General features: G+C 50.9%; 2 protein-coding genes across 3 annotated transcripts; one reads left to right on the top strand and one right to left on the bottom strand.

Moving 5' to 3' along the window:
- Positions 1 to 2,259: 2,259 nt before the first annotated feature.
- On the bottom strand, positions 2,260 to 7,123 carry ARFIP2 (ADP-ribosylation factor interacting protein 2). Of its 2 annotated transcripts, XM_008573685.1 has the most exons (8): positions 7,023 to 7,123; positions 6,086 to 6,226; positions 5,741 to 5,837; positions 4,895 to 5,013; positions 4,497 to 4,718; positions 3,817 to 3,974; positions 3,503 to 3,677; positions 2,260 to 3,036 (listed from the first exon to the last, which is right to left on the bottom strand). In XM_008573685.1, exons 2-8 carry the CDS (start codon positions 6,182 to 6,184, stop codon positions 2,881 to 2,883), a joined length of 1,026 nt encoding a protein of 341 aa, XP_008571907.1. In that variant the 5' UTR covers positions 6,185 to 6,226; positions 7,023 to 7,123; the 3' UTR covers positions 2,260 to 2,880. The 2 variants fall into 2 exon arrangements, with proteins under 2 accessions (XP_008571907.1, XP_008571908.1); XM_008573686.1 differs by lacking the exon at positions 7,023 to 7,123 and having other exon boundaries at positions 5,741 to 5,948; positions 6,086 to 6,163.
- Positions 7,124 to 7,284: 161 nt separating this feature from the next.
- Positions 7,285 to 8,652, top strand: TIMM10B (translocase of inner mitochondrial membrane 10 homolog B (yeast)). Its single transcript, XM_008573684.1, has 3 exons — positions 7,285 to 7,357; positions 7,513 to 7,608; positions 7,794 to 8,652. The coding sequence occupies exons 1-3, from the start codon at positions 7,316 to 7,318 to the stop codon at positions 7,968 to 7,970; spliced, it is 315 nt and encodes a 104-aa protein (XP_008571906.1). The 5' UTR covers positions 7,285 to 7,315; the 3' UTR covers positions 7,971 to 8,652.
- The last annotated feature ends 1,941 nt before the right edge of the window (positions 8,653 to 10,593 follow it).

The raw sequence follows: 10,593 nt of genomic DNA, 5'->3' as shown, positions 1-10,593 counted from the left end.
CCGCCTGTCCCCGCGCCGGCGCCTCGGCCGGACCAGCCGCACAGGCCGGAGGGAGGGGCCGGGGCGGGGCTGCGGACTGGCCGGGGGAGGGGGTGACTCCAGTGCTGAGACCCACCCACGCCACGCCCCCCGCTGCGGAGGCCCCGCCCCCCGCCCGTCCTTACCCCACCCGCACAGCACCCTCAGCGCCCCTGCGGCTCCTGCGGGCACCTCCTTCCCAGTGCGGTTAGGAAGCCTGTAAGCCGGTTCCCGGATCTCCGATCCCGGATCTCCGCCAGCTGCCTCTGGATCCCGAAGGCTCCGGGCAAGGGCGTTGTAATCGGTCTCAGGGACTGGGATGAGGCTCGGTCAAGAAAAGGCAGCTGGGGCAGCAGGGATTTCGGACTCCGGGAGCCCGTCCCTGCTGCCTCCCGGAGGCGCCCTCTCTGGCTTGCTTAGGGTGCTCCTATGGAAAATGCTAGTCTGGTCTCCGCTGAGCAGGGGGACGCAGGGACCATCTGTACCTCCACAGGGATCTCCGGGCAGCCGAGGGGCAGTACCGAGAGCTCTGGGAGAAGGAGCTGACGGGGTAGAAAGGTGGGATACTTGATTCAGCTCTAGGTGCCTCAGGAGCCCCCTCGAGAGGAAATTATGGTTCAGACCATCCACGACTCCCTTTCTCACACCAAAGACACTGAGCAATTCTAAGAATTATCGTACTATGGGAAGCAGCCCCGGCGGACAATAAAATTTGAGTGCTTATTATGTGCCAGACACAGAACTAGTCAGTTTATATATATTATCTCATTTAATGCTCATAACCGCAATAGGTAGCTTCTTTCATTAGCTCTGTTTTACAATGGAAGAAACAGGGCTTTGGCTCCCCAGACATTAGCCCTCATCACTCAGCTAATAAGAAATGGAACAATGATTTGAACCCTGTTTTTAGCCCCTGCCTCCAGTCATTTGAAGATTCAGCACCTTTCCTGTTGAAAAGTCCCCAGAGGCCCATAAAGTGGGGGGTTTATATGAGGACCCTCCCTAATTAAGCTCCAGTCAGATGACTGCAGGCTGACCAAAACCCAGAAAGCTTGCCTGGGAGCAGTAAAGCCAGGTATGTGTGGATCCCAGCGCTATGAGAATCTGCTGACTGGGCTGTCCCCTTCCTCCAGCCCTCCTGAGGTGGGAATGTTGATAAATTCTGGAGCTCTCCTTGGCCAAGGGGCAAAGAGGTGATTTTTACTGAGCCCTGACTAAAGTACTGTTGGGGAGCTTTCTTGTGATTTCTCACAAAAGGTTCAGATTTGGGCTCAATACCTGCGTGCAGCAGGAGCCATGGGAACTGCCTCTACCTTTCATCCACTTGAGTTCTAGCACCCACCACAGGGTGCTCCAGTCCTTGTAAAAGAGCCTTAGACAAGGTTCATGCTTGGAGTTTTGGGCTGGAGATACTAGACTGTCCAAAATGAGGGAATTGGGGTCTATATGACACCACTTTAAGCTTCATAAAGACTACTTTCCTCAACCCCCAATTTCTCCCATGCTGTCAAAATTCTGCTTAAAAGGCTTCAGAGCTCCCTTTCTCCAATGGGCAAAAGTCCTTAAACAGCCTGCAATCTTCTTCTAACCATTCGTTTTTCATTCCAAAGTGAATTCCTCCCAATTCCTACACAGAGCCTTCATACATGTTGGCCTCTCTGCTTAGGATGCTCTTCCCTCTACTTTTTGCCTGGCTGTTATCCATTCACTCTTCAAGTCTCAGCTTTCAACATCCCTATTTCCACCCTAGTCTAGGCTAGATTACCCTAGTCTGTGCTCCCATAGTGCCCTGTACTTCTGTATGCTAGTACTTATCAGTGTATTGTAGTTGCCTGGTTACTCATCTCTATCCCCCACTAGGCTGTAAGAACTGTGGGCAGGGACTTTGTTTTATTCACTGATGTTTCCCCAGGGTCTAAGGCACTGCCTGGCAAATAAAAGCGCTCAGCAAATATTTGCTGTATGAATGAATGCATAATGAAGGTCGGCAAACCCAACCCCCTCTGGGCCCTGTGCTCTTAAGTTTCACAGCTGTCTTGGTGCTAGCCCAAAGGGCAAATAAAGCTTTGGCTCCAACTGGCGACAGGGAAGGACTGGGTCTTCAGACCGTTTCTGAAACCTGACTTCAGTTGTCTGGCCTCAGCTCTTTTGATTTGACAAGATTTTGGTATATGATTAGACTGAGCATTTCTCCATACAGCCCACCCTCCTAGAGTCCCCCAGAAATTGACCTCACTGGGCCTGCTTTTATGAAAGGTTTATTCCTAGTGCTAGATCCCGATCTTCCTGGGCTCTAAGCACAATTAAACTGGGTGGATGGGTAAGTGGCTGAAGGGAGCCCATTCAGATGCAAGGCCAGAAATGGAGTTCCCCATTATCCCCACCCGTTTGGTCCCAGTCCCCTTCTTTGCAATGGGCACGCATAGAGGAGAGACAAAGGGTATTGGAGGCAACATCATTGGCCCAGGGGAGCCCAACAAGAGCTGCCATTGGCTGACAGGGCCATTTGAGGCTCTGCCATTGGTCAGGGGGCATACCCCAGAAGCTGGGCATAAGCCTGAGGAGTTATGCCATTGGCCAGGGAGTGATTTTGTCATAGCCTTTGGCTGTGGAGTGGAAAGAAAAGATCTGGGAATGAAGTCCAGTGGCCAGGAAGATAAGGGACAGGGCAGCAGCTTCTGGGTCTGCAGGCCCTCTTCCCTCCACTGCAGTGTGGGCAGAACTGGGTGTCAGGCCCCAGCCAGGGAAAGGGAGCCCAAGCCAAAGGGCAAGTGGCAAGGGATGTCCCATGTCCAATCTCCCCCACCCTGGGGCTGCCCCTTCCAATGTCCTTCTTGATAGCCAAGTTGGGCTGGGAGCGGCTCACTGCTCCTCTAGCCAGGAGGGCTTCTCAGCTCCTGGAGGCCGCAGCTTGATGTTGAACTGCTGCAGGGTCTGCTCCAGTTGTTTCTGGTTCCCAGCAAAGTAGGCGGACACAGCATTGTGGAAGAGCAGCAGCTGCTTGTGCATCACCTTGATCTGGGGGTCCAGCAGGGTCAGCTAAGACTGGACTCAGGCAGCTAAGACTGGACCCTTCTTGAGGGTCTATGAGCCTGAGCCCATGCATGGACCACGGGCACGTGGACTCTGCTCTGATTGTGCTTTTGGGATGGGGGCTGAACTCCACTCAGGGAGTCAAAGGAGAAGGGCCAATCTGATGGAAGAAACCTGACTTGATTTGCTGGGCCTAGGGTTCTGGTACTCCAGATCAGGGGGTAATTTTTCCCAGTTATGTTCCAGGGACCAGCAGCCAAATCCACCAACAGGAAAGGGCCAGAGGTGGAGAGTAGACCTGGAAAGGCCCAGGGGTTGAGGGGGTTGGGGGAACACCCCACTCTCTCTAGCCAGGCTGCATTTCCCCACCCAACAATGGGGGAGGGTCTGAGGGGAACGCTAGTGTCTCAGACGGGAAGGCAGGCTAGGGTCAAGGGGGTGGGGTTGGCACCTTGTTTTCTTCCAGAAACTTGAGTTTGATGGCCACATCTCCCCGCAGCTTCTCATACTTGTCCCGATGGGCCTGGAAAGTGGCCTGGGCACTCTCGAGTCGACCACGTGTCCCTGCATCCCGAGGACCTAGGCTTAGCTCTTCTAAGTCTGTTCGGTAGGCATCATATTCCAGCCTGGGGAGGGGGTGATACAGGCTGGTCTCTACCTCTTTGCCCTCGGTCCTTTCCTTCCTGAATTCTTATGCCCCTAATGCCCAAACTTCCACACATGCCAGCCAACTCGCCCAAACCCAGGCCCCGCCAGTGCCCACACCTGGCAGCCTCATACTGTTTGACAGTCATGAGTGTGTCTTCCATGGTTTTGGTGACCAATGTGTTGATGCTAGAAACAAAGAAGTTCACAGCCCCTAGCAGCGTCTCCCCATTCTTGCACAGCAGCTTCTGTGTCTCTGCGTTGTAGCCAAATTCCTCCTGAGGGCAGAGGGAAGGACATTCCTTGAGTATCTGTCCCTACCTGACTGGGTTCCCCTACTCCCCAGGGAGGAAAGAGACATTGAAACTGGAACAACCAAAGACTGCTTCCAGCAAGGCTCTCTTAGCCAGAAAGGTGGTGGGGCCACCCTGGGGATTCTTGGGGTAGGAATGTGCGGAGTTGGGGTCCTCAGATAAGTTTAGAAGACTGGAACAGGGAGAGCTAGTGTATCAGGCAGGGGAGGGGCTCTTTATTAAGCCAGCACTGAAGGCATTCTTGCCAATGCAGAGAATAGTTGCTTGTGAGGCACCTAGTGTGCCCCCTCCCCCACCCCCAACATCTGGACCTCTGTACAAACCCTTAGGCTGCCTCCACAGGTGAGTGCTGCTGGGGGCAGGGCTGGGCCCACCCTGGAGGGGTTCTCCCTGTGGGCTGCAGGAGGGAGGGAGGGAGGCTGAGGAGTGACTGCCTGGGAGGGCCTGGGCCCAGTCCCCCCACCCTCTTTGGTCTGGCCGAGGCACCTGAAGTTCTGGGGACTTCTGGCTGAGGTCAGCAAAGGCGTCACCCAGTGCATGCTGGGTTTGCAGCAGGCTGTAGAGGTGAGCTGTCAGTGCCCGGCCAAGCTGCAGGACACTCTCATACTTGCGCTTGGTCTCACGCAGCAACTCAATCTGCAACTCTAGCTCCAGGTCCACAGTCCGGGAGCCTCGGCCAAATCGCTCTGACAACAGCTGCTTTGTGCACTGATTGGGAAGTAGGGGAATAGGTCAGAGACCATAGCATCCTGCCCTCCCTGCAACAGGTACCTACTCTAGCACCCCCAAGTTCCTAGTCTCAGCCATAGATGGGATATTAGGATCTGGGGAAAAGGAGGTACCCAGGCGGAGTTTGGGGGAAGGAAGAAGTACTTGAATCCTACCTTATATGTGTTGATGCCCCATTTTTTGACGATGTCAAACTTCTCTCCAGCAATGCCCCGAGCCACCTCATCTCCAGAGCCAGCAGGAGTAGTGCTGTGAGATGGATGGCGGCCAGACCCTAAAGGACCAAGTTCTCTGACACCAGCCTCTCTCAGATATCAGCAGACACCTCTGTGGCTCCACTCATACCTCCCTCCCAGTACATGAAAATGACTTTCCTGAAGGAGGAGAAGCTAGAGACAATTGGATTCTCCTGCTAACTAGAAGGAACTCAGACCTTGTGCCCTGAGAACCAAATTCCAATATACATCTGGTCTCCTTTGGGGAGGGGGACGTGGTTAGCAGGGAGAGAAGTTGCTGGTGTACAAGGGCAGAGGAAACAGAAGAAAATATGCTAAGAGTGGGGGTGGGAGTCAAGGATAGTGGATTGCGTTAAGAGGAAAACTGGTTGACATTTCCATGTGGAATCCTAGTCAGTGTGAGATTCAGAGCTGTTTGTTCCTCTAAGCTTTAGAGTCTAAAGTAAAACTCTGAGAAGCCTCACAAAGTTCCAAATCAGCCTCAAGCTCCAGAGCAAAGGAACTCCTGCAAAGAAGAGGTCTTAACTTGGCTCAGGTGGTGGTGCCAGTGAAAGGACAAATGAGCCATCTCATGGGCTAAATGGCAGGTGGGAAGCAGATGGACAACCCTGGGCCTTGGACTGAGGAGAGTCCATGGGGTTTATATGAGCAGAAGTTCCCAAGTCATCCAGATATAATTCAAGCTTTCCTAGACATATCCTTTGCTCCTCAAAACCATTCCTGTCCTCCTCTCCACTCAAGCTCCCTGTCTCTGATCATTCATACCTGTAGGGATGAGTCCATCACCAGAGCCCCCATAGCCACCAGACACAATACTGGTTTCATTGAGGTTGGGTCCTGACACCATCACCTGCTGGAGGTCCTACAGGCCAGAAAAGAGGGGAGGGCTTCAGGAACATAGGGACAGCTGAAGCATTTTGGAGATGGAAACAAACTTGGATTGAAGCATCACAGAGAGAATACACAGGGAAGTCTGCACAGAATCAGAATAAAGATTTGTAAAAAGAATGCAGTGAGATAAATTAAAGAAAGGCTAATAGGGGTGAGAGCCCAAGATTTATAAATTGGGATTCCTAAATAGAAGCAATTAGAACAATCAAACAGAAGCACCTGCTCCAACCCATCATCTTCAGGAAGTTGACCAGCTTCACCGTTCCCATGGATGGGGATCTCCATTGTGGCTGCCTTCCCTAGGATCCCGTCCGTCATGGCTATGGAAGGGACTGGAGTCACAATCTCCACCCCAGCACCCTGCAAAGCCCAACACAAATAGTTCTGGATATTGGCCAGCACTCTAGAAGAGTGCCTCCCCTGCCATTTCTGAGATTTTAAAGGTTGTTCCAGAGCTTGAATGTTCTAGGGTTCGGCCACCACTCCTTTCCTCAGGTATACGTATTTCTCCTCTACAAAGTGCACATTTTTAAACATGTACACCCAAGCCTCAGGTGTCTTCTCACTATCCCCCAACCTCACCAGGGCTCCGTTGATTATTCATGCATTCATTCATTCAACAGACATTTAGTGAGTGCCTACTATGTGTCAGGCACTATTTGGGGCAAGGGAAATCCAACAGTGAACAAGAGAGATAAAGTCTGTGCTCTCTCGGAACTTATCCCCATACAGGTGTTTACTCCCACCAGGAGTCTAAGCCCTTTCCAGGGTTCTGGTGTTCACCCCCCCTTTCAGGTATATTCTCCATTGCTTGGTCTTTCACACTCCTTTAGTGTTTCTTCCCCCTTCCTTTACGTGGTCTCCCTCCTCCTTCTCATGTACCTCCTCTTCCTCGGGCCCTCCCCACCAGGCCTTAGTTGGATCAGTTGGTGTATGTTCCCGGTCTCTGGTAAAAGCCTCTCTTTCCCAGGACATAGATGATCCCTTCCAAAGTCAGTTATGTCTCCCAGGTGCGTGAGTTCCCGCCCCCAATCCCCTCCCCCCATACACCTGGGCATCAGGTGTGTCCTCATCCTTCCCCAGGACTCAGGGGCATCCTGCCCTCAGGACAGGTTCGTGCGTTCAACTTGCCCTCGCCCAAGTATGTGCCTCTCACCTCGGGCCGGGCAGCTCTTCCCCTCAGGGCGCCAGGCCCGGGCCGCGCGGGGACCTCAGGCTCCAGTTCCCGTCGCTATCCTAGCAGCAGGTCAGGGACTCGGCGGAAGTGACGTCCTCTTCGGGCAGAAGAAGCCGGCCACGTCGCAGATTATAAGGGCGGAGGTGACGTTACAGCCGGGGGCCGGGCGATCCTCAAGCCAACCCCTCAGTCCTTGGGGGAGCGGCGAGAGATTACTTCCGGGGCGGTGTCGAGCTGTAACGGAAGCGACGTAGGGCTGCGCCCGCGGTGTGATGGATTCGCAGCAGCAGCAGCAACAGCAGCAACTGAGAAACGTGAGTGAGAGCTACGTCCCTTCAGGGCCAGGCGTTCAGCTCGCGTCTCTGTCCATATTGCGGTAACAGCAAAGAGTTAGGGATCCGAGGGCTGGGAACATTGGGCTGTGGTGCACGGTCCTTATCGCTAAGTTCTTGCTCCCTTTTTCTTCTAGTTGCGGGACTTCCTGTTGGTCTATAATAGGATGACAGAACTCTGCTTCCAGCGCTGTGTGCCCAGCCTGCACCAACGAGCTCTGGACTCTGAGGAGGTGGGGAACTGAGGTTACTCTCGATCCTCAGAGTTAATGGTAGATTGTTTCCCTCCTACCCCACTGCCCCTCCCTCTGGCTCTGGCCTCTCCATGACCCTCAGCCCCAGACTGGGGATAGGGAAGAAAGGAGGCAGGCCTGACAAGACACCTTTGGCATCTACTTAAATCCTGTCTTCCTTCCAGGAGGCCTGTCTGCACAGCTGTGCTGGGAAGCTGATCCATTCCAACCACCGCCTCATGGCCGCTTATGTGCAGCTCATGCCTGCCCTGGTACACCGCCGCATCGCAGACTATGAGGCTGCCTCGGCTGTGCCAGGTGTTGCTGCTGAACAGCCCGGAGTCTCACCATCAGGCAGCTAGCCATCCCCAATCCCAGGAGAGAAGGCACTGGATGGACCCTCAGTTTGAAGGACCCATTGGGCGTTAGGCTTCGTGAAGCCTGTACAGAGAGAATGAGGGGCAGCCCGAAAGCTGGGTACTGTTGCTCCTTTTCCTGGAGCCAATAAACCCGCTTTTTACTCCTGGTTTATACTCTGGGCAGGGAACCCATTTTATTGTCACCATCCTTTGTTCTGTCATTTAGTGAATATCTACTGGCTTCAGCCCTGGCAGCTGAGAAATTGCCTTCTCAGGTATCTGGTTAAAACAGGGTCTGTGGGTACAATTTTAAGGTTGGTAATAGCAACAGGAAGTTAGTTTCTGTCCAGATGATAGAGAAAATGGGAGTTCTGTCTGGCTGACCTTAAGTCTGTCTGACTTGAATGGCTCACCTGTGAGCCGTTGGTTCATAATTATTTTTCGTGGATTATGTCTTACAAGAAAGAAGTGTTCTGGATCTAGGGAAAGGAGGAGATATCTAAGAACAACAGATTAAAAAACCACAGGGCTTTAAAGTACTTCCTAGGAAGTCAGTGGCCACAGAACAGAGGTGAAACCTGTAAGAATTCTGGAGTGTTCTGAAACTTAAGCCGTTTTCCCAGGTTATTTTTTTTTAGTATTTCCTGTTTTCCCAGGATGAGCAGTAAAACCTTTAAACAAAGAAGGTCTGTGTGCTTGTCTTCAGGGGCAATCAGGAAGGGGGAAACTTGGGGACTATATTCTGCAATACAGCCAAACTTGAAGAGAAAGCCAAAGGAGAAGTAGATGGTGGTGGGTATGAAAAAAAGCAGAAAACAAAATCTTTGGGACCTCTTTAATGTTACCTTAATGTTTTACTTCTCATCTATGATTTCCTAATTCCAGCTTCCACCCTCTACCCTACATTGTTCCCACTGTACCTATTCTGTGATTTTTAATCCCAGCCTCTCCATTCTTTTCTCATTATTGCTCCTCCCCCCTTGTGGAATTTACTTCTATACTTAGCAGTCTAAATGCCACATTGCTTCATCACCCTGTTTTCTGGCCACCCTTGGCCATCTTTTTATATCATTCTGTATGTTTTTTCTATTTCTTCATTCAAACTGCTAGAGAAAAACAGTTGTGTCCCGAATGCCACTAAATAATCTATGTCTCCAACCTCAGCCAAGTCCTCAATACCAACATGCTGTCTGCCCTTTGTGTTCCTGGTCCATTTCCTCTCCTAATCACCATGGCATTTATTTTATACCTTCACTGCTTTCCTTAATACTACATCCCACCTTCAACTATCCCTCATTAGGCGACCGTTTTTTTTACAAAGGAATTGAAGCACCTAGACATTGCTCCCACAATAATAAAAACTCCTTACAACCACCCACAATGCAGCTGTTCTCTCTCACCTACAGACCAGAAAGTTGAAATTCTCAAGTAACTGACCTCCTATTAAAATGCAGGTCTGGGGGCCGGCCAGGTGGCACACTGCTACAGTGCGCCGCTTGGGAGTGCGGCGGCGCTCCCGCCGAGGGTTCGTATCCCACATACAGACCGGTTCCCGCTCACTGGCTGAGCGAGGGGCGGGCGCAGCACCGAGGGTTGCGATCCCATTGCCGGTCCCGGTACGGGCACGACACTGGGGGTTGCGGTCCGTTGCCGGACACGAAAAAAGACAAAAAGGAAAAAAAAAAAAAATGCAGGTCTGATGCCGAAGTCTGTGTTCTTGCTAGTACACCAAGCTGCTTTTCAAAATAGTAACTATTGAGCATCAACTTCATATAGTTTCTGATATTTGTAGATGTCATGCTTTTTCTTAGTTAATCTTTACAACAATACTACAAGTAAGAATCATTATCCTCCCCTTACCAGATGAGGAAGCAAGAATCCAGAATGCACCAGAAGCCTATCTTTTACCCAGTTACCTATTGAGAAAAGTGGCTCCAATCAGTGTTTTATCCCATAGCTGCTATCTCTCGAACAAATCATGAACAGAAAAGCTTGTTAAGATAAAAGTTGCTGACCAGGGATTTCCCTACTGAGTGGCTTTATGTCTACCTAATAAAATTCTTTCCTTGAGAAATAAGTAAAACAGCTTGTGAACTTCTCAACTCCCAGAGAATAATAGGAGCCTGGGATATTGTGCTACTGGGAGGAGAATTCTTCCTCTTCAACATTTGTGTGTATCCTTACAATAAACTTCCATTGTGATTTATCTTTGCTTCCTCTTTTTCCATGTCACATAATTAGTAATTGCTAGAAAGGGCTAGGAACATAGACCTGTCTTACTTTAAAGTCTGTGCTCTTTGAACTTCCAGAGCTTTTATCTGCAAATATCTGTATCCAACCTGCCTCTAGGCATGGAAAAACAAGTGTCTCTCAATCTGACCTATCAATTCCTTTCTTAAATTTTCAATCTCTTTTGTCCTGGTTCTTTCTGTTTATAAATATGTTAAGTACTTGGGAGAAAAGCCTTATTCCTACTACTTCATCTTCCTAATTGGTGGTCTTCTCCAGGTCTTACCATAAAGTGATAGCCATTGACATAATGAGAACAATGTCATTTTCCAAGCACAACACAGGAATAAACCTGGATGAAGCTTTCTGACATCACAAACACATATTGGAGACAGAG

Source organism: Galeopterus variegatus, unplaced genomic scaffold (assembly GCF_000696425.1).
Source record: "Galeopterus variegatus unplaced genomic scaffold, G_variegatus-3.0.2 Scaffold956, whole genome shotgun sequence".
Taxonomy (NCBI): Eukaryota; Metazoa; Chordata; class Mammalia; order Dermoptera; family Cynocephalidae; genus Galeopterus; species Galeopterus variegatus.
This window is presented reverse-complemented; position numbering and strand designations above follow the sequence as displayed.

Coding starts and splice junctions, on each gene's coding strand:
- ARFIP2 (XM_008573685.1), bottom strand. CDS start 6,184: ATGACGGACGGGATCCTAGGGAAGGCAGCCACAATGGAGATCCCCATC. Junction 5,014..5,740: donor TGATGGACTCATCCCTACAG/GTATGAATGATC, acceptor TTGGTCCTTTAG/GGTCTGGCCGCCATCCATCT. Junction 3,678..3,816: donor AAACAGTATGAGGCTGCCAG/GTGTGGGCACTG, acceptor CCCCCTCCCCAG/GCTGGAATATGATGCCTACC.
- TIMM10B (XM_008573684.1), top strand. CDS start 7,316: ATGGATTCGCAGCAGCAGCAGCAACAGCAGCAACTGAGAAAC. Junction 7,358..7,512: donor AACAGCAGCAACTGAGAAAC/GTGAGTGAGAGC, acceptor TTTTTCTTCTAG/TTGCGGGACTTCCTGTTGGT. Junction 7,609..7,793: donor GAGCTCTGGACTCTGAGGAG/GTGGGGAACTGA, acceptor TCTTCCTTCCAG/GAGGCCTGTCTGCACAGCTG.